The sequence below is a fragment of the Microtus pennsylvanicus genome, chromosome 11 (assembly GCF_037038515.1).
Source record: "Microtus pennsylvanicus isolate mMicPen1 chromosome 11, mMicPen1.hap1, whole genome shotgun sequence".
NCBI classification, from domain to species: Eukaryota; Metazoa; Chordata; class Mammalia; order Rodentia; family Cricetidae; genus Microtus; species Microtus pennsylvanicus.
The window spans coordinates 37866655-37888908 of NC_134589.1; the positions used below are offsets into that span (position 1 = coordinate 37866655).

The 22254-nt window shown below is 44.1% G+C and overlaps 2 protein-coding genes across 2 annotated transcripts; one reads left to right on the top strand and one right to left on the bottom strand.

Annotated features, from left to right (window-relative positions):
• Positions 1 to 7797: 7797 nt before the first annotated feature.
• On the bottom strand, positions 7798 to 9888 carry LOC142831871 (C-C motif chemokine 4-like). Its single transcript, XM_075942288.1, has 3 exons — positions 9529 to 9888; positions 8643 to 8757; positions 7798 to 8105 (listed from the first exon to the last, which is right to left on the bottom strand). The coding sequence occupies exons 1-3, from the start codon at positions 9602 to 9604 to the stop codon at positions 8018 to 8020; spliced, it is 279 nt and encodes a 92-aa protein (XP_075798403.1). The 5' UTR covers positions 9605 to 9888; the 3' UTR covers positions 7798 to 8017.
• A 10629-nt stretch (positions 9889 to 20517) lies between these two features.
• LOC142831872 (C-C motif chemokine 3) lies at positions 20518 to 22022 on the top strand. Its single transcript, XM_075942289.1, has 3 exons — positions 20518 to 20664; positions 21210 to 21321; positions 21542 to 22022. Exons 1-3 carry the CDS (start codon positions 20589 to 20591, stop codon positions 21630 to 21632), a joined length of 279 nt encoding a protein of 92 aa, XP_075798404.1. The 5' UTR covers positions 20518 to 20588; the 3' UTR covers positions 21633 to 22022.
• Positions 22023 to 22254: the final 232 nt, after the last annotated feature.

Consider the following 22254-nt stretch of genomic DNA (forward strand, 5'->3'; position numbering starts at 1 on the left):
GCTTCATGACTGTGTGTCAAGATGTCAGCTTTCCACTACTGCTCCAGCACCATGCCTGTCTGCCTGCTGCCATGCTCCCCACCAAGATGGTCATTGACTAACTGTCTGAAACACATGGATAAGTATGTATGCGTATACGTATAGAGAGATGTGTTTCTTATGTGTTGTGTAATATGTAATTTAAGAGTTAGTATTAGTAATTAAGGTTGGAATAAAATAACTTGTGTTTGCCTTGGCCAGGGCTACCAAGGAAAGCAGAACTGCTCGGCCAGTTGCTTCACTAAAACTGGTGTGTCTTAAGGCAAGTGGTGGTGGCCCATGCTTTCAATCCCAGCACTCGCTGTTCAGAGGCTGGAGGATCTCTGAGATCAAAGCCACCCTAGTCTACCCAGTAAGTTCCAGGACAGCCAGGGATACACAGATAAACAATGTCTGGGAAGAAAGACAAAACAAGCAATGCTGTGAATATCTTGTGAATTATGATTGTTCCATAAGTCATGACATTATAAACAAACACAAATGAATTTGCCTATGTTTCTGACATAGCATGTATATAACACAGGGGGAAAAGTTACAGGCACCCAGGCATGTCTGCTCAATCTGAAGGAAGAACATATGAGGTAGATCATGTGACCAAAGAAAGCTTTGTAATTCTACAAAGCCCGGTACAATTTTTTACAGACCTTGAAAAAACAGTAATTAACTTCATATGGAAAAATGAAAAACCCAGTATAACCAAAACAATCCTGTACAGCAACGGAACTTCTGGAGGCATCAAACTCTATTATAGAGCTATAGTAATGAAAACAGCTTGATATTGACACAAAGACACTTAAGTGGAGCAATGGAATAGAATTGAAAACCCTGACATTAATGAACACCTGGTTTTTTCAAAAGAAGCTAAAATTATACAATAGAAAAAGAAAGCATCTTTATCAAATGGTGCTGGCATAACTGGATGTTGAAATGTAGAAGAATGCAAATAGACCCATATCTATCCCCACGTACAAAACTCAAATCCAAATGCATCAAAGACCTCAACATAAATCCAGCTACACTGAACCTTATAGAAAAGAAAGTAGGAAGTAGCCTTGAATGTATTGGCACAAGAGACCACTTCCTGAATCTAACACCAGTAGCATAGACACTGAGATTGACAATTAGTAAATGGGACCTCCTGAAACTCTGAGCCTTCTGTAAGGCTCAACAAGACAAAATGGTAGCCTGTAGAATGGGAAAAGATACTCACCAACCCCACATTTGAGAGTGGGCTGATCTCCAAAATATACAAAGAACTCAAGAAAGTAGACATCAAAATACCAAACAATCCAATTTAAAAATGGGGTATAGATCTAAACAGAGAATTCTCGACAGAGGAATCTCAAATGGCTGAAAGGCACTTAAGGAATTGCTTAACATCCTTAGTCATCAGGGAAATGCAGATCAAAACAATTCTGAGATTCCATCTTACATCTGTTAGAATGGCTAAGATCAAAACTACTAATAACAACTTTTGCTGGAGAGGATGTGATAAAAGGGGAATTCTCCTCCATTGCTGGTGGGAATGCAAAGTTGTACAGCTGCTTTGGAAATCAGTATGGCTATTTCTCAGAAAATTGGTGATCAGTCTACCTCAAGACCCAGCAATAGCACTCTTGGGCATATATCGAAAGGATGTACACTCATGCCTCAAGAACATTTGCTCAACTATGTTCATAGCAGCATTATTCATAATAGCCAGAATCTGGAAGCAACATAGATGCCCCTCAACCAAAGAACGGATAAAGAAAACGTGGTACATTTGCACAATGGAGTACTACTCAGCAGTGAAAAATAATGACATCTTGAAATTTGCAGGCAAATGGATGGAACTAGAAAAATACATCCTGAGTAAAGTAACCCAGACCCAGAAAGACAAACATGATATGTACTCACTTATAAGTGGATGCCGGACATAAAGAATAACCAACCTACAGTCCTAGAGAAGCCAAGAAGCAAGGAGGACCCTAAAAGAGACATACATGGATCCCCCTGGGAAGGGGAAATAAACATCTCTTAAGTAGAGTGGGGGGGAGGAGGAGGGGAGGAAGTAAAAGGGAGGAAGGCGGAGAACGTGAGTGAGTGATTGGGAAGGTCGAGTTGTGGGAAGGACAGAGAGGGAGAGCAAGGAAATTGATATCTTGATAGAGGGAGCCATTATGGAGTTAGAGAGAAACCTGGCAGTAGGGAAATTCCCGGGAATCCACAAGGATGACCCCAACTAAGAATCTAAACAATAGTGGAGAGGATGCCTTAACTGCCCTTCCCCTGTAGTCAGATTGATGGCTTCCTTAATTGTCATCATAGAACCTTTATCCAGTAACTGATGGAAGCAGATACAGATACACAGCTAAGCACTGGGCCAAGCTCCTGGAGTCCAGTTGTAGAGAGGGAGGAACAATATTATGAACAAAGGGGTTAAGACCACGATGGGTAAACCCACAGAAACAGGTGATCCAAGCTAGTGAGAGCTCACTGACTCTGGACTGACAGCTGGGGAACCTGCAGAGGACCCAACTAGGCCCTCTGAATGTGGGTGACAGTTGTGTGGATTTGACAGTTTGTGGGACTGGCCATGGAACCGGTGTTTATCCCTAGTGCATGAACTGGCTTTTTGGAACCCATTCCCTATGGAGGGATACCTTGCTCTGTCTAGATACAGGAAGAAGGGTCTAGGTCCTGCTTCAAGTGATGTGACAGACTTTGTGGACTCCCCATGGGAAGAATGGCTGGGAAGTGAGGTGGGGGAAGTTGGGGGAAACAGGAAGAGGGGAGGGAGAGGGAATTTGGAGTGGTATATAAAATAAAAATGATTGTTTTTTAAAAAGAAAAGAAAAGAAAAACAAATTAAGCCAACCCAAAACAATTACCCCAGCACTGTAGAAAGTTACAGGAAGAAAGACGGCCTCCTGAGTGCAAATGCGTCAGAATCGATACTCCATCAGAACTGCACACAAACAGACTAGACCGTGAGAGAAACAACCACGCCCAGCCCAGTAACTCAGCAAACCCTCAAAATTAACACAGGAGAAGGTAAAGAACAACAAAACAAAACATCATCTAACACAGTCATAGGAAACAGAAAATCCTTTTTGTAAATAACAGTAAATGTCCTCAACTTACCACAAAGGTTATAGGCTAATGGGCTGCATGAAAAGCCAAGAACCAACTATATGCGGTCTCCAAGAAACACACTTAAAAAAAATAAGACACCAAAAACTTAATATCCAAGGACGGAAAACATAAAAAGCAGGCATAGCTGTCCTTGTATCAAAGTGAACTTCAAACCTAAACTAATTAGAAATAGACAAAAAGGGACAGCACACGTTAATCACAGGGACAATTCATCAAGAAGATATAACATTTGTAACCTCTATGCACCAAATATTGGGGCCTTTTACACACCTAAGTCCTGATGGAATACTAGTGGGGGCTTCAGTAGTCCAGTCTTATATTTAGTTAGGTCTTCTAAACTAAAAACAAAGAAACTTCAGAGCTAACAGACCACGAGTGAATTGGACTAATATTGATTTGATATATGTTTGCACCAGCAGAGAGGAAATAGAACTTTTCATAGCAGCACATGCAACCTTCTCTAACATGGACTACATCACAAGACAGAAATTAAGTCTCAACACATACAAAAAGTTGAGATACAACTTTGTCTCCAATCAGACCATAATGCAAGAAAACCAGAAATCAACAATAAGACAAACCAGAAAAAGACTTGGAGACTGAACAATACATTTTTGAATGGTGGGTTATCTAAGACATCAGAGAAGACCTAAAAGTCTCTTAGAGGAAGATGGAGATGAAAACATGTTCTCTTAGAATCTCTGGCATGCAGCCAAGGTAGTCCTATGAGGAAAGGTTATAGAAGGAAGGGTCTGTGTTTTAAAATCTGAGAGATAAAATATCAATAACCCAACAATACATCCCAAGGCTCCTGAAAACAAAACAGTCAAGCCAAACCACAGTAGACAACAAGAAACAATAAAGATTAATGGAGAAATGAATGCAACAGACACTAAAAGAACAATATACAGCACCAATTAAATCAGAGTTGGTTCTTTGAAAAGGCTGGTAAGATTGACAAGTCCTTAGCTAATCTGGCCAAAAGAAAGACGGAGAAGTTAAAAATGAATAACAGTGGAGATCAAAGATCATTGAAACTGACTCCAGTGAATTCAGAATACCATTAGAAAGTACTATGAAGCATATTCTGAAAAGCTGGATGTCCCAGAGGAACAAGAAGAATTTATTTCTTTTTTATACCACAAATGGAACTAGCTTATTTTCATACATGCACATCGATTTAATGAACATTATAGCCCAAAGTGGAGGGGATCCTGACAAACGCTCCTTACACAAAATCCTAGGAGGGCTCTTCAAGAGACGCACACCTCTTCATAAATGGAATCACTTCATATCTATTATCATGTTCTTTCACATCACAGTGTCCAAGCCATAAAGCATCGTACAATACTGGTGCCCAACAGCCTGGTGCCACAAGGTGCTGGGCATGGGTGTGATTTCTAGCACCTGCCCAGGGGAGGCTGCCCTGGGCAGGCATGTGGGTCTCTTTTTCCTGTTCGACCCTAATGTCTGAAGTAGAAGAATTTCTAAATACATATCGTGTACCAAAACTAAATCCTGAAGATGTAAGTAACTTAAACCAATTATAAGAAATGAGATTGAAGCCGTTATTAAAGTCTCCATTCAAAGAAAGGCTGTAGCATCATTCACTGCTGAATGCCAGCCAACTTTTACAGAAGTTCTCATACAAATTCTTCTTTATTTTTGCACTAGATATAAGCGAAGGAACACTACCGAATTCATTCTACAAAGTCAATATTAGCCTGATACCCAAATCAGTTAAAGATACTACCAAAAAAGGTACAAACCAATTTCTTTCATAAATATATAAGTAACATCAAGGACACAATTACTTCAATTGATCTGAAAGGCATTTAGCAAAGTTCAACATACCTTCAAGATAAAAGCTCCAGAAACTTTAGGAATATTTTGAATACACCTCAGAAGAATAAGGCTATCCACAACAAACCTATAGCCAACATTATATTAAGGGGAGGCCAACTGAGAGCATTTCCTCTAAAACCAAGAACAAGATAAGGATGCCAACTCTACTCTCTGTCATTCAATACATCTCTTAAATCTTAGTTATTGGAAAAACACTTAAAAGAGACAACAATAAGAAGGGAAGACATCAACGGTCCCTATTTGCAGATGTACCAAGTCTAGAAAACTCATGGATCTAAAGAACACAATGAACTTATAGGATATGTGTGTGTGTGCATGTGTGTGTATACACCCTCCCTATACACACACAAGAGAGGGTGTGGAGAGAAACGAACCCTTATTCACTGTTGGTGGTGTTATAAATTAATACAGATATTGTAGAAACCAATTAGAGATTTTTCAAAAATAAAAAAAAATAGAGTTACTCTGTAGCCAAGCTATTTTGCCTCTGGGTATATACTTAGACAATTCCATACCATATCATAAGGATACCTGCACCCTGGTACCTATTGGAAAGAGGGCATGGGAGGAGAGCCATACAGGCTGGCACGTAGATGTTGCTCTAGAGGCCACAGGTCCCTTCCCTTTGCTCTGCTCCTCTCTCTGGGTTCTTGCACACCCAGAAACCTGGAGAAAGTCCATATGGAAAGACAAGCAAGCAGATAAGATACCTCACAGTAGACTAAAAAAGGAGGTCACACGCCAAGAGAAGGGAGAGACCTGAGTTTTACATGATGCAACAGACGGAGTCCCCACATTGCCACACAGGGAAGGCTCCATGCCATCTTTTATTGCTCCTGGGCGAAGCTGTTCTTCAGAGAACTGTTCCAGAATTTTTGCAATCCCGCCTCTGCTGAGCTGATGTCCTCCCTCCCAGTTTTCCCAGAGTCGGGCTATATGGTGACAAGAACTAATTATAAAGGAGGGGCTCCTTGACTCTGGTCCCAGCCCTCCTCTCTCAGCAACAATGCAAGCATGAATAGGCCCTGACCCTATTCTAGGCCTCGTCTGACAAATGAGAGGATGGATGGATTCATCTCCAGCTAAGAATTCAAGATTCCCAGCATGCCACATGACACTTAGATGTTCTCTCTGAGGGCCAGGTACCTTCAGGGAAGACTCAGTTCTCATCTTCAACTGTTGAAACAGAGCCTTATCTCACTGTAGTCTACCTCTTTGAAGTATGCCCACCTCACCTTACCCTGTTAGGGGTGTTTGGCTTACTTCCTAGAATGTTCCATTCTCTTCTGCACCTGTAGGGGTCACCCCTGCCAGTGTGTTGTACCAGTTCCCAATTATTGCTATAACAAACCATGGTAATCTTGGTGTTTTAAAACAAAGCCCATTCAATTCCTTAAACTTTGGGGTGGGTCCTACACCAGCACCTTCTAACAGAGTAACCATCAATACCGGTGAATAGTGTGACTGAGAGGCTGGATTCAATTTTATTTTAGTTGCGTTTTATTGGAAGTTAAGTAGGTGCGCTGGCTAGTGGCTAACATATTGGACAACACAAATCTAGACAAAGGAAACGAGAAGCCAACAGTTCTTAGCCACCAGCCTCTCAGACCTGCTCTGAGTCTGTTTCTATGGAGTCAGGATGCTAGAAGCAGCTGAGGGTGAGACAAGGAAGGGAATTGTGTTTGTTGGCTCAGAGAATAGGGTCCGATTATACTTGCATCCGGAAGGCAATGCTGAAATGGTTTTCAAGGCCATTTCTCCTTGTCTATGTTACTCAGAGGGTCATCCCTTTGGGAATCACAGAAGTACATCTCTAGGAAAGATACCCGATACAGGTACTGACCTGGGGGTTGACATCAGCTGTCGGGCTGCTCGGCCACACACTGAGTAGTGGCCTTTGGCAAGTTATTGCTTTGTCTTTAGTCCACTTTCCACAAAACGAGAGTTAGACCGGATGACCTAAGGGTTCCCTTCCCTGCTTCAATACCCTGCGAGTCTATGAACTATTGATCAGAACTGCTGTTTGTTTAATCCTACTTTTCTATCTGTCCTATGTAAAGTGAGTTATGACTGAGAATTATTAAGTAGTCATGGCTTAGGTTCATGGCATTTTTCAGCCAAACCATACACTTAGGTTTGTGGTTTAGATTACTGACCCCTGAGCTAATACGAACATCAGAAATTCTTGTTTTCCACAAGTGCACATAGTGGGGTTCAGAAAGGGAGATAAAACTTCTGGTGCTTTATACATTTCAATACAATACAGTAAGTTCTATTACCCAATTTTTCAAGTCAAAATCATGAGCTCTAGTAAGATAAAGTCACTTTCCTAATGTCACAGTGATAATAAAGCAAAGAAGTCCCTTTCTGACTAAGGCATCTAATAATCCTTAGAACCAAAATTGTCCTTCTGGATCATTCTTTCACAATGCTTCCCAAGCAAATCTACAAAAAAAAAACCTCTTGTCTCTGTGCTTCTGTTTCTTAATTTGTAAAACTGTAGGCACCAATCTCCACCCTCATACAAGTGTTAACACGCTCATTAGAAGCATTGAGAGAGTGCATTGAGCCCATAAAGCCAAGGGGACAGGTTAAGGTCTCAGTATTTACTCATTCTCAGTGCTTTTGCAAACTGGACTTTATCCCTAATAGCACCAGGCAGTTTCAACCCAAATGAAAATCAATTTAAAATCACAATCGATATTTTAAAAAAAAGATTTATTATGAAAATATATGAAATCAATCACACAATCATATCCACAATAGCAGAGAAACAGAATAGGTGGACCGTCTCCATGGGAGACACATGTCCTTCAACTAAATATAAATAGTAGAAATAACATCAACTAAAATAACAGTCTCTATGAAGATTTAAATTAAGAATTGGGACAGGAATTCTTAATGGAAGAGCAAGGAACTTCTCCACGGAAAGTGTCGGGGCTCAGGAGACCCTCCCTGGTATGGTTCCTCCTGCAGCTCAGTTCATCTCCAAGTCATTCACGTACTCGTTGACCCAGGGCAGGCTGGGGTCAGCACAGACTTGTTTGCCCCTTCTGGTCAGGAATCTGGAGAAGAAAGAGGACAGATGAGAATCCCATGGGACCTTAGAGGACATCTACCACTGTCCTTTGCCTGTGATAGGAAACTCATTCTGTTTGAGCATTGCTTCTATGGGCAACCACAGTAGATGGGATCCCATCTGGATAACCTTGACCCTTCTAGACTTCCTGTAACTCTGAGCCCTGGGTGTGTAGCTGTGATCCCAAGGGTTCCCTATACTAGGAAATGATGGGTTTTATGATCAATATGACTAGATCGTCCAATTTTTCATTGCTCCTTTAAATTACCTTTCTACGTATAGTATGCATCGTTTTTATTGCTTCTGGTTTCACAGCCTCTGGATATTATCATTCTCCTCAAGAGTGTCCCCTTCCCCATTTTAATGACCGTCCAGCAATTATCAGAACTCAGAAAGTGACATCATGACCTCGCTGTTCTCTGACACAGCTTCAACCCTTAGAACTGAATCCCTTCTGGTCGATAGTCCTTTCACCTGCATCTGGCCCTTTTTGAGTCTTGCCTTCACCCCCGTGTATACTTACACCACAGCTGGCTTGGAGCAGAGGCTGCTGGTCTCATAGTAGTCTGTCACAAATTTGCGAGGGAGCGTCGAAGAGGTGTAAGAAAAGCAGCAGGAAGTGGGAGGGTCAGAGCCCACTGGAAGAGAAAGCAAGGGTAAGGTCAGACTTGTGCCTGGTGCTATCCATTGTAATCTTCACTGAGCATCCCTATCACTAGAGCTGGAAACATGGTGCCCTGAATGCGTGGCCATCCACCCAGAGTAGGACTTTTACTCTAAAAAGACCTTCCTGGAAGAAGAGAAAAATTCTAAAAGATTGAAACTGGAGTGAGAATCAGACAACCTCCCGTTTCCTTCATGTTACAGGTGGGGAAATCAAGGCAAAGAGACAGACAAACTTAAACCAGAGAGAAAGTCAATTCAATATCTGGTTTCAAGCCAACCATTTTCCCTTATTGGCTGATAATTCTCTTTCTTTCTTTTTTCTTTCTTTCTTTCTTCTTTTCTTTCTTTCTTTCTTTCTTTCTTTCTTTCTTTCTTTCTTTCTTTCTTTCTTTCAAAAAAATTTTTTTTCCAGACAGGGTTTCTCTGTGGCTTTGGAACCTGTCCTGGGCTAGCTCTTGTAGACCCAGCTGACCTCAAACTCACAGAGATTCACCCGCCTCTGCCTCCCCCCCGCCCCAAGTGCTGGGAATAAAGACATCTACAACCACCACTTGGCTCGACTGTTAAATCTTAAGGAAACAGGAGCTTGAGTAGTAATGTTTGGTAGTCTCTACGTTTAATGACAAACTCTGGAATCCTCCCAGCTTCCTTTTGTTCCCTGCCCAAAGCTTGCTATTGGGCTGGTCCCAACTGGAAAACTGAACCCACTGGGTCTCAAAGCAGCAATGGAAGAATCAACTTACTTGGTGCTGAGAGCGCTGGAGCACAGAAGGCAGCTGCAAACAGGAGGAGAGAGAGGGTATATGCGCAGAGCTTCATGGTGTTGCTGCAGGAGGGGTCTGTACAGAGCTGAGACTGCAGAGCCCAGAAGCTTCAGAAGCTGGCTGAGTGTTGTGCTGGTCTAGAGTTGGAAACCCCTCTTTATAGGGACTCTGGGGCTTGGGACAGAGGTTGGGGTGTAGGGAGGAAAATGGAATTTCCTGAATAAAGATGATGTCATGGCATCAAAAAGGAAACTTAAGTTGGCCGAAAGTGAAGAGTTCCTCCCTGTTTGTCTTCTCCCAGCAGTGACATCACGGAAGAGAAAGGAGGGAGCTGGAGCAGAGAAGTGGGGTGCACGCTGGAGGGGGAAGTGGTACACCAAAGAGGGTGACTGAGATGGGTGTGTGTGAGAGAGAGAACCCCAGAGGAAGGATGCAGTGTTCACACTTGCTAGCGAGGCAGAAAAATAAACAAGTTTGGAAAACCCAGATAAAGAATGTTCTAGTACACAAATAAGGATTGATACCTAGTGGTGTGTATATCCTACCGACAGAATGTGTAGCCCACCTAAGCATACAGCCATTTTTTAGCCAGTCCCTAGGAAATGCCTCATGTTTGTAACCTTTGGGGACCTCTGTAGGAGATCCAGCCTACTAAGGCTGGGGGGAAAGTCAGAATCAAAGTAGGGCAAATGAGGAAAAGTGGATGAAGGATCCAGTCTTGTTCACCTTTGGTCCCATTATCCCGACTCACCTGCTTGCCCCAGTCCTCACAGTGCAGCAGGCTCCTCTCAGAGACAGAACATAATCAAATAAGAAGCCAGACCTCCTCGGTGTTTCCAAGTTAAAAGTTGGAAGGGGCAGAGCAGAATCCTGGGGTCCTTTGTGGTCATTTCACAAAGTACAAGCTTCTCCTACCTCACTGTTCCTCTTCTTACCTGTCTCTGCTGTTCTTTCTGTCCTCAGCCTTGTCACCTAACTCCCTGGTCGTGTGTTCTGTGTTCACCGACAGCATAGAAGCTGGTCTTTCTCAGGACCGTTCAGGGTTGATGCAGCTTCATGGTCACACCTCAAGGGTTTGGGTCTTGGCCTCTTCATCTGCATGGACTTCATTTTCCATGGCATTTCAATTCAGGCGACGTCCTCCTTGTCTGCTGTTTTTTCAGGACAGAGACCCTGGAATACAGTCTCATCATTTCCTCAGGGAGACCTAGCCTGTTGATGCCCAGACAGTGACAGAAACGACTGTCCCTGAGGTGGAAAATAAGGAGGGCAAGAGAGGTGGTAACAGGGCATCAGGGAGTCTGAGGATGAAGGCTACCGTTCATGTGAAGATAGAGCGCTAAGGAAGGCTGAAACTTGTCAGGTTAAGGAGGAGCCTCTACCTACATCAGACAGCGTGTTCATCTCTGTTTCATTTAGGGGCTGCCGAGCCATCTGATCTGGGGCACAGGAGGATGGCGGAAACGAATGGACGATTGGTCTATGGATCTCATTGTAAGCAGGGCATCCTCAGAGAAGGCAAAGACTATTCCAGAAGGTTAGAATTGAGTGTGTCTCAGACTGTATCACGTTGCCTTCAAGATACAGAAAAACCCAGGCATGGGAGGACTCCCTTAAACTATTGGTGTGGGGCAGAGACCATCCACAGTCTGACTCCAAGCTGGTCCTTTCTTCCAGTTGTTGCTAACTCTCAGAAAGTGGGTACTTGGGTATTATGACTATCTTCAGGGTACCAGAGGGCTGAAGGCTCTTGGGAGAGATCCAAAGTCCATGGAGAAAATGGGATATGTTCATGTGGATAACTTGGCTTCTCCTCCGAACAGTGTGATGGTTAGGACTTTTAAGGAGACCACTGAGCATTGGGAACCAAAAGTGTGAGCATGCTTGGATCTAGGGTATTCCTAGAGGGCAAATGCTGAGATGGGAGAGCATGGTGAGCTACGGCACAGAGTCATTTTGCAAAGATAGTAAACCAAGAATTGATATTGCCAGTGTGGTATCTATGTCACTTGGGGAAATGGGAGCAGACATTGAATTGTGGGAGGAGGAGAACATAGATGGTTACGTAGAGTGCAGGTTCAGAGCGGCATCTGTAGCCGAGGGACCAGCTGTAGTAGCCCATCAGCTACTGCCAGACCCTGGCCACCAGGCCTTAGTCCCCAGCCACAGCCTTCTCTTCGGCTGTCCAGGGTAGGGGGCAATGATTTGTAGGATGTACAGTTCCTGAGAGAAGCTGCCAGTCTCTCCAGTTTGGGTGGACTCAGGAAACTCTCAGCCTTTCTTAGGAAGCCTCTGCCTTTGATGCTTGTACATGTGTTTCTGCCCTCTTCCTATTCTCCTGAAATAAGACAACAGCCTGGTAAAGCTTTACAGAGCACCTACTATGTGACAGGTGCTGTGTTAGTGTTGGAGGACTGAGCACCTACAATGTGTCATGGGCTTTTTCAGTGTTGGAGGACTGAGCACCTACTGTGTGTCAGGGGCTTTTTCAGTGTTGGAGGACTGAGCACCTACTACATATCAGGGGCTTTTTCAGTGTTGGAGTTTCCTATTTTAAATGGATGAAGCACAATTAATAAAAACTCAGGGTCAGAAATTGTGGTACATCCTGAAGATCTAAAAAGCAAAACAGCCAGCCACTAGCTCTTACCTCGCCCTCAGTCTGAACTGGTGATCCTGCCTCCAGGAATCTCAGAATGAGATGAGACTAGAGCTGTCTCCCCACTCCCCATTTTATATTCCTCTCTAGGGCTGGGAAGAAAGGCACACACCACTGGGATTAAAGGCATAGTCCTCCCGATGTCTATGGCAACTAGTGTATCTACTGGGCTCAAAGGTGTGTGTTACCATAATCTGGTCTGTAAGGCTGACCAGTGGGACTGTTCTATTCGCAGATCTTCATGCAGTCTTTATTAAAATACAATTGGAATACCACTGTAAATGGTGTTTGCGAAGTGTTGAGAGGGGTTCCTAAGATGCAATGCCTCGGAAGAGGGACTGCAGAGTGCAAGAGGAGAAACGAGGAGACGTGCAGTGGGTGGGTGGGGAGGGTTGCGGTGGGAGGGTGGGGAGGGGTGCGGTGGGAGGGTGGAGAGGGGTGCGGTGGGAGGGTGGGAAAGGGTGCATACAGTGGGAGGGTGGAGAGGAGTGTGGTGCGAGGGTGGGAAAGGGTGCATACAGTGGGAGGGTGGGGAGCAGTGTGGTGGGAGGGTGGAGAGGGGTGCGGTGGGAGGTGTGGAGAGGTATGGTAGGGAGAAGGAGTGCAGTGGGAGGGTGGGAAAAGGTGCAGTGGGATGGTGGGGAGGAGTGCGGAGGGAAGCTGTCTTGGCTGTTGTACCCCTGTATGGCAATTATGACTGGCTGTACAAGATCTGCTCAAGGTCAAGCCAACAAAGCAGTCAGAATGTGAGCAGGCAGGCAGCAGTGGACTTAGTGGGTATCAGAGAGAGGGAGAGGAGGTGGGGGAGGAAAGGAGAGAAGACTGGGAGGACAAAGGGGAAAACATGGAAGGAGAGAGAAGAGAGGAAGGGAAAAGGAGAGGGCATATTGAGGGATCACCATAGGTATAGGGGGGATTAGGGTGGATTATGGGTATATCCATGTATACATATGCCAACTTGTCAAAGAAGAAATAAAAGATAAAATGCAAAGTGTGAATTTTTAAAAGAAAAGTTGTTCTTCTTTTACCAAAAGTATGTATGGTGGTTGTAAAACTTTTAAAAACTTTAGGAAGGCATGAACCTTAAAATTTAAGGTTTAAAATTTAATACTTGAGACTTAAAATTCTGTATCGTTATGTCCCTAGCCGTTAGCACTTATGTTCTTTCTCACAGCAGCATGCCTGTCTTCCCATTGTTGGTTCATATTCTGCAGAGTTCCTGAAGACTGAGTCACTCCTGAAATACAGTATTGATGAATATGCGGCATCCCATCATCGGAAGCCCTAACATTGTGTTTAATGCATTAATACACAAGTAGGTCCATGCATTTGATTGTTTTGAACCTTTCTCTGAATTGAGCTGAGAACTCCTAGCTAGAGTGGGTGTTGGTTATTCAGGAAAAAAATGAGCTCCTATAAGTGAGCTGTATTTATTATGCCCTTGTCACAGTAGGGTAGATAAGGACAATGGTAATGTACTGTATATTTCAACAGAGTAAGGAGAAAGATCATGCATGTTTTCACCACCAAGAAATTACCCAATGGATATATAGACCCTGGTTTGGAATCAAACAGTTATTCACATTAAAATACTATATGGTGCCTCTAAACATGTAAAGTCTGTGTTTTACTAATTAGTCTGTTAATATAATTAAAATTATTTTTAATTAAAAAGCTTGCGATTTACAAAAACCAAGTAAATGATAGTAATTGCAGTTAGCACTTAACACAGCTCTTCACCATGAGTCAGTACCAGCCTAAGTACTAACCTGTTCTGTTCTCCCAGTGGTACTTTGAAGTCAGTATCATTATTAGTTTCTGTCACACATGAAAGCACCGAGCACAGAAGGTGACTAACCTACAGAAGAACACACAGCTGATACGCCACAGATTTGGAAATGAAACCAAGGAAGTCTGGCGCTAAGATAAGTAAGTCTGAGAAGAAAACTCACTTCTTTGCAAGTTTGTGTTAAAAGTTTAACGGCCAAGTCCGGTCAGTGTGCTGCGGTCTCTCGGTTCACATGCCTTGAGCAATAGAATCCATGAACTTCTCTTTTTCTTAAGCTTAGAATGTTTGGTAATTTTAATAGTTTTCCAAGAAAAGGGGAGGGAGGAAATGAACACATGTGATGTGACAGCAGAAGGGGGAACCGGGGAGGGATGGGGGCAGCAGGGAATGGGAGTGGAGAAGAATACTTTACAAGTAAGGAATGAAGATATTGGAGGCTGGAGAGATGGCTCAGTGGTTAAGAGCACCAACTGCTCTTCCAGGGGTCCAGGGTTCAATTCCCAGAACCCAAATGGTGGCTCAACTGTCTATAACTATATGAGATCCAGTTCCCTCTTCTGGTGTTCAGACAGACATACAGACAAAACACCCATAAATATAAAATAAATAATTTTTTTTAAGTAGTAAAACTATATGTGTACCAAAAAAAAACAGAAATTGTCTTTATTGGTCTCACTATGGATCCCATGGCTGCCATGGGACGGGCTCGTGCCCAGGCCTTTTCACTCGGCCCTGTGCTGGGCACAACAGCAATCCTCTGCCTTGCCCAGTGGGCACTCATCACAGACAGCTGCGGGCAGATCGCAAAGGCATGGTCTTGGCAATCAAGAAGTCTGAAGAACAGCTTGAAAGCCAGGTAGACAAGCTGGGGCCAGGTCACAGGGAAGTTTCCATGTCACTGAAAACATCAGCGGAGTGGATTTGAGGAATGTCACAGGAAGAGCAGACTGTCGGGAGGGGCTTAGCAAGACCATTTTGGTGAAGCTGGGAGGAAACCCTGCTTCTAGTTTGCGGCCGGTGGCCCTGCTGAGTAACTCAATGAAATGATTCCTAATAATAATCTGCTATACTCATAGATTGGTGCCGAGCCCAATAGCCATCAGAGAGGCTTCATCCAGCAACTAATGGGAGTAGATGCAGACATCCAGAGCCAAACATTAGGTGCAGGTCAGGGAATTCTGCAGAAGAGGTAGGGGAAGGATTATAAGAGCCAGAGAGGTCAATGGCACCAGAAGAAAACCCACAGAATCAACTAACCTGGCTAGTAAGGCTCACAGAGACTGAACCTATGACCAGGGAGCAAGTGTGGGACTGACCTAAGCCCTCTACATATATGTTACAGTTGTGTAGTTGGCTGCCTTGTGGGACTCCTATCAGTGAGAAGGGGCTGTCTCTGACTCCTTTGCCTGCTTTCTGGACCCTTTTCCGCAAGGTGCCTAATTTTACTGCATCTTGATATGCCATGTTTGGTTGATATCCATGGGAGGACTATCTATTTCTGTAGAGAAACGGAGGAGTGGATCAGGGTAGCAGGGAGGAAATGCAAAGGAGATTTATGGTCAGGATGTAAAATATCAGAGCAGACAATTTAAAACATATTAAAAAGAAATTATTCAAGTTGATTTCGTTTTATTTTTGGTTTTTTATATTTATTTGTTTATTTGTTCTTGTTTAAAGATTTATTTTACTTTTAATTATATATATATGTGTGTGTGTTTATGTGTGGGTACGTGCACCTGAGATTAGGTACTCATGAAAGTCAATGCATCCCATGCCTCTGGAGTTGAAGTGCAGGCACTTGTGAGCTGCCCAGCATGGGTGCTGGGAACAGAACTCAGGTCTCTGCAAGAGCCCTTTCTTAACACTGAGTCATCTCTTCATCACATCCCCACATCAGCTTCAATTTCCAGTGTAGACTAGGGGAGGTGAGTAAATAGTTGTAGGAAGTTGGAAGTTGTGGGAGCAGAGAGAAGAGTCAAAGCGACTGTGACTTCCTGGCCTCTGACTTGGAAGCTTGATCAGACAAGATGTTTTGAGAGGAGAGATAATACAGGGGGTAGATTCAGTCCAGTATGAAGATATCCAACCAGATCTACAGATCTACAGTGGATGTACACACACACACACACACACACACACACACACACACACACACACACACACCCCAGAGGAAATGGCAAGAACTCAGGCAAGAAATGAAGAGCTCACCACAAAATGAAGGGATGGAATCATGAGTCCTTGCCTCTCCTGGATCTGAGATGGAAGCCTGACTCCAGGATGCTGTTTCTGCCTTCATGAGTGATGGGTCCTTGCCTACCATGACCTATACACAGCCCAAGATCAACCTAACAAGGGCGTTATTATCAATTAGCCCATTCATGGGCCCACTGCTGCCAAACAAGAGCAGAGACTGATACCCAGGGAAGTGGAACCATGGTGGGGAAACTAGAGAGAAATCAATGGACAGAGCTGGATCTTGGGAAGTGCGGGAAGTGAGAAGAGGCAAGCAGAGCAGGCAGAGACAAGGGCAAAGAAGAGGAGTTGCCCCATCAGACTCCCTGGACTCATAAGTCGGATACTGAGTTGTAGTGGGGCTGTGGGAAGGCTGAGTGACAGTGAATCTAGGACACAGATTAAGCCCCTCGACAGCAAGGAGGTGTCCATTGCGTTGACTACTGGCTACTTTCTGTTATGGCCGCTAATTGATCACAGTGTTTTCCCTAGAGAAGAAAAGATCGTGTCACTATGGTCTTTTTTTATCCTTCTCTTTCCTTCAGTATTCAACTGTTTGATGAGTTTTCAAGCATAATAAATTTTACCCAATCTGTGATTTTTTTCATTTGCCAAATATACATTAAGCCTCACTATGTTTCAGGCTGTCTTGCTTTGTTGAAGATAAAGTGGAAAATATTGCTGATCGTGACCAGTTCTATGTGTGACCCCCAAGGAAGCCATTTTTTCCTGGAAATACCAATCTGTCACCTACAGACTCATTGAACTCAATCCTTCCACGACTCATTCAATGTGTGTGCTAAACACATATTAGGCATATAAGTATGTCATTTTCTAATCCAAGTGAAAACACATGGTGAAGACTATTTCTGGTTTGGGGATTGATATAAAAAGTCTTACAACCCTATAGACACTCAGGATTATATATTCCATCCATTGTCTTCATTCAAAAGAACTAAATTAGTGACTTGGTCAGGAAACCCACACTGTTAGACTCGACATGTGCTAGGATATTATCCAGACTCTACCAGTAAGACATAGTCTGAATTTGTTTAAAACCAAAAGGACATCATTCAAATTTTAAAACAAAAGTTTACATGGATGACTGAGGACCCACTGCAGTAAGTGTTGTTATACTGGAAATAGAAAGTGTCCCGTGCTGAAAGTGGCTGACATGGCAGTTTTCACTTCCTCTTCCAGCTCAGAAACTATATCGTAGGTACGAAGGTGGCTTCTGAAGAAGTGAGAGAGTGATGGGGTGGGTGGATGACTGAGGGTTTCCAGCAGAAACAGTAAATAGATAAAGAACATGGACTGCTAAGAAGGTCCTGATGAGACTGGACACAGTCAGGGTGTATTGTTTTGGGAGACAGGGTCTCACATACCCATGGTTAGCCTCAAGCCAATGATGTAGCTGAGGATGACCATGAACTTCTGGTTCTGTGCCTCCAGCTTCAGAGGGCTGGGATTACAGGCAGGTCTCCCCACTCCTGGCTTTCCTGGGAGGTAGTTTCTAATGAAACTAGTGATTATGACACTTTTCTTTAGAATTGATAGCAAATGGGAAGAAACGTGGATGCCCCATCCCTGGTAAACCATTATTGCCTTTGATCTTGCCTTTTCTTTATGCCTCTTGCTACCAGCGTCAGGAATCACCAGGAGAAATGGAAACAGAGCCTGTGTGCTTTAAAGACTGTAAGAGCAGAGGACTGGAACACAGGCCTCTACAGGCACCATCCACAGCCCAAGGGGAATGGGGGAAATTTCACAAAGCCAAACTCCCTAGGTGAAAACTACAGGCAGGCAATGGCTGTCAGAGAGGAAAAATTGGCTTTCTCCGGGGATGAACTTCCAATGGGTTATCCAAATCCAACTGCTCTGCCCCAAACACATGTTCGTAAGAGCAATGCGAGATGACTCAGTAGGTAACAGAAATGAGTAGAGAAGGAGAGGTCTTGAATCAGAGGGAGTTGGGAACCATTGGGGAAGTGAGAGAGGGGGAGGAGTGGAAATGATGTAACCCCTTATGTGGAGTCCAGCGGAGTGTCAGTCCGAATGAGGAAGGAAGGAAATCGAGTTCAACGTGACTCAATAGCCCATGTTGGTTCAAACTTTTACAGTCTGATTTAAGGCATTTTATTTTGGGCAAATTAAAGTATAGTACAGTTTAGAAAAAAGTTTCCTGGTGTAACACACAATCCCCTGTGCACAAGGATGCATGATTATTTTGAAACTTTTCTCAAAATATATGTCACTTCTTCCATGAAGTTGGGTTCTAGAGATAGGCTACATGCATTATCTTATGGGCCTATGGAAGGATCTGATGTGGTCTCGGTCACACAGATAGCACTTGAGGTCTTTTGGGTCACTAGCCACTTCCTGCCATAGTTGTGAGATCTTGGGGGAGTCCCTGGACATTAGGGTAATACACAGGCCACCTAGGCTATTAAGTATCTGCAGTGGTAATTGTGGGGGCTCAGGAAAACCCCTGGGCATACAAATAATGCCGAGACCATTGCCCACCTCTGGTCTTGCTGATGAAACCTTGGTATGGGCTGTCCCTGCAGACAACAGAGATCTCCAAGCTATTAACTGTCTCCATTCGCAGTCTTCTGGGTGGAACACAGGCTGTACATCTCTCCCATTGAAGAGACTACCTTGTGTGTTTAGCACTCTTGGTTTTCCAGAGCTTTCCTGTGAGACAAAGGACATTTGTGCTCCCATCAACACTACTAATGTGTGAAATTCTCAAGAATTTAAGTGAAGAAATGCTATGCCGTACCAATAGGAAATGTCTAAGGACACAGGAATGAAGAACATTTTAGGGCATTAAACTTAGCTTCTCCTCACCAGCAATTAATTTTCATTTCCTATGAAATGAGAATTCTTTTTTTAAACTTTATTAATTTCAGTTGTGTGCATATGAGTGTTTGGGTGCATGTACTAGCCTGAGATAGTCAGAAGAGGGCTTGGATCCCCAGCAACTACATTTTCAGGTGGTTGTGGGCTGGCACATGGATGATGGACACTGGACTCAGGTCCTCTGCAGGAGCATCCAGTGCTCTAACTGCTGCGACATCTCTCAAGCCCCTGATGTGAGAATTCCTGAAACAAATTCTTAGAACCAGGAAAGGTCAATCTTAGCGAATCTTTGATGCTGTCAGCAGCACCTCATATTGTTCTGATGGTGTTCACTTTGGGAGAAGGGTGTGAAATGTCCCTCGTTTCAAAATGCCTTAGAGGGCTGGCAAGATTTCTTAGCAGGCAGAATCAATTTCTACATATACTTGGCTCTCTGAATTCAATCCCTGAAAAGAGGAGAAAGAAGCATGAATCCTGTCCTCACGCCTCCACATACATGTTACAGCACACGGCACATTCATGTACACAGAAAAACATTTGTGCCCTGCACACATGCATTGTACTGATAATAACCAGTATAAAATAAAATTTAAGATGTAACTCTATGGACAGTTAGAAAGGAGCGACTTCCTATGGTGTGTCCTTGTTTTACTTATGCCTGAAGCGCTCTACCATTTTCTTGTATCAAATCTATGAATTCCAACTCCTGAGGGGAGAGTTTAAAGCCAGCTCTCTCTATGTTTAAAGATGCCTTCATATTTGGGCTGTTTCCACAAAACTCTTTCCTAGAAAGGCTTTTTCTAGATTAATGGGCATCAATATTTTTGGCTCCTCATGTATCAACACCCACACCTGAAGCATCATTATGATCACCAAATACTCCCTAACCCAGTGGCCTAGTCACTCTGTAGCTGATGGTTGGACAAATATCTGAAATGTGACCTCAAGCCTTCAAAGCACTAGCTGCGAATGCTTTAACTCAGCTGCTCATGGTGGTGGGGGAGGGGCTGTTGTGCCACCATCCACAACTCTTCCATCCACGTGGTTAGAGAAGCTGAGAAATGACAGAGTTTCCGTTCCATGGTGAGGAATTGGGCTACAGTGTTCACTCACAGAGTGGTTTCTATCAGAAGGACCTGCTCAGAATAGCCCTGGGTTGACATTATCCTAGCTCCTCCCGCTCACCAGAAAAACTAATTTCCCCTCAAGAAGTAAGAATAGGTCACGAGTTGAGAGCTGAGACTATACCTCAGAGATTCTATTCTTGGATATCCTGAACCCTGTGTGGTCACCAAGGACCCTGGGTTGTGCAATATCCAACACGACACCATTACTGTGCTTAAAAATTTCCCTCCACACCCCCGGATTCCATTTCCCCTTCTGCCGGGGCTGCCTATAAAGAGAAGGGGCATATGGCTTCAGACACCAGCAGGACACACGCGGCAGTGAGGACCAGTCTCTGCTGACAAGCCCCAGCTCCATCACTTGCTCTGCAACATGAAGGTCTCCACAGCTGCCCTTGCTGTCCTTCTCTGCACCATGGCTCTCTGTGACCAAGTCTTCTCAGCTCCATGTGAGTCCCCATCGATACAGCTCATGTCCCCACTCTGGTCTTGAGCAGACCACAGCAGTCTTTTCTGTGGCTTCAGAGTCTACAAGTGAGAAGAAACTGATCTTTCTCTTTAAGATTTTTATTTTTCTCTCTGTGGGGAGGGGATGTCTAACCTTTTGAAGGTACCTGGGACTTGGACTCAGAGTAAGGGAGGTGACTGGTGTCAATCACTTACCAGCCAGCCCTAGGATGCCTAACTCTGTCTCTGGGATGCCTTAGGCCATGCCCCAGGTGTCCTTTGTTAATTTCTTGTATCAGAGACAGCTGTGGAAGGGACATGGGGTAACCCACAGAAAAAGAGAAAGCCCATAGTGGAGACAGAAAGAGGGAGGACGAGAGGTAGAGAGAGAAAGGGGGCGGGGGAGGGCAGAAAGACAGATTCGGAAGGCATTTCTGGTCCCAAATGTGGTCAGAGCCCCCTAGCCTTCTTTACCCTGTCAAGAAGTAGTATTGGCTGATTTTCCTGCCCTATGTTGACTTGAACACATCTGCCTTTCCCCCTACAGATGGTGCTGACACCCCAACCTCCTGCTGCTTCACCTACAGCAGGCACATTAACCGCAGATTCATTGCTGACTATTTTGAGACCAGCAGCCTTTGCTCTCAGCCAGGCGTCATGTAAGTTCTGTTCTCCTGCTTTCTCTTACATGGTGGGATTGGAACAGGATGAGGGAGGATTTATCAGCCATGGAGGGGGGAGCACAGGATCCTCACAGGAGGCCAGTGAGAGAGGCTCTCTAGAGCATCTCTTTGGATAGGGGTCTGGATGGAGATGGCACAGAGGACCTCAGACTCTTCTATAGGACGTTTAATTTTTGACCCTCATCTCTCTCCGCAGTTTCCTAACTAAGAGAAACCGGCAGATCTGCGCTGACCCCAAAGAAACCTGGGTGCAAGAATACATGACTGACCTGGAGCTGAATGCCTGAGAGGCTTGGAGGCAGTGAGGAACCATGAAACACTCGTGGGCCCTGTGTGGAGCAGGGTCCTGAGTTTCAGAAAATCCCAGCCACCTCCACAGCTCCATCTCCTGTAAGCTGTTTGCTGCCAAGTAGCCACACTCAGGGACTTTCAACTTGAATCCTAATTTAATTTAATATTATTTAATTTTGTAATTTATTTTATTGTCACACTTGTTCTTGTGACTCTTAGTTCTGAACGATCTCAGGGTACTTTCCAACCCCCCTCCCCCTCCCCTTGCTCACACTGTGTTTGGTGACAGTGGGGGTGGCTGTCACCAGCCTGTTCTAGGTAGATACAGTGACAAGGTCACATACTGACAAAGAAACAATGGATGCTTTGTTTACACCAGAGAAATAATAAATATGCTCTTATAAAAGTGACTGGAATTGAGTTTTATTTTATTTCCTGGAAAATGAGAATTACGGATGAAGAGGAATAACAGCAAATAATGAAGATATCTGAAATAGAACCCAGGGGTGTGGGAGGGGATGGGACGGTGAAAATGGGTGTGCTCCCATGGGGCACTCCCCTTCATACTGGAAGTATGGCGCTAGACCACTGGAATGGTGGCTATTTTGTGAATCAACT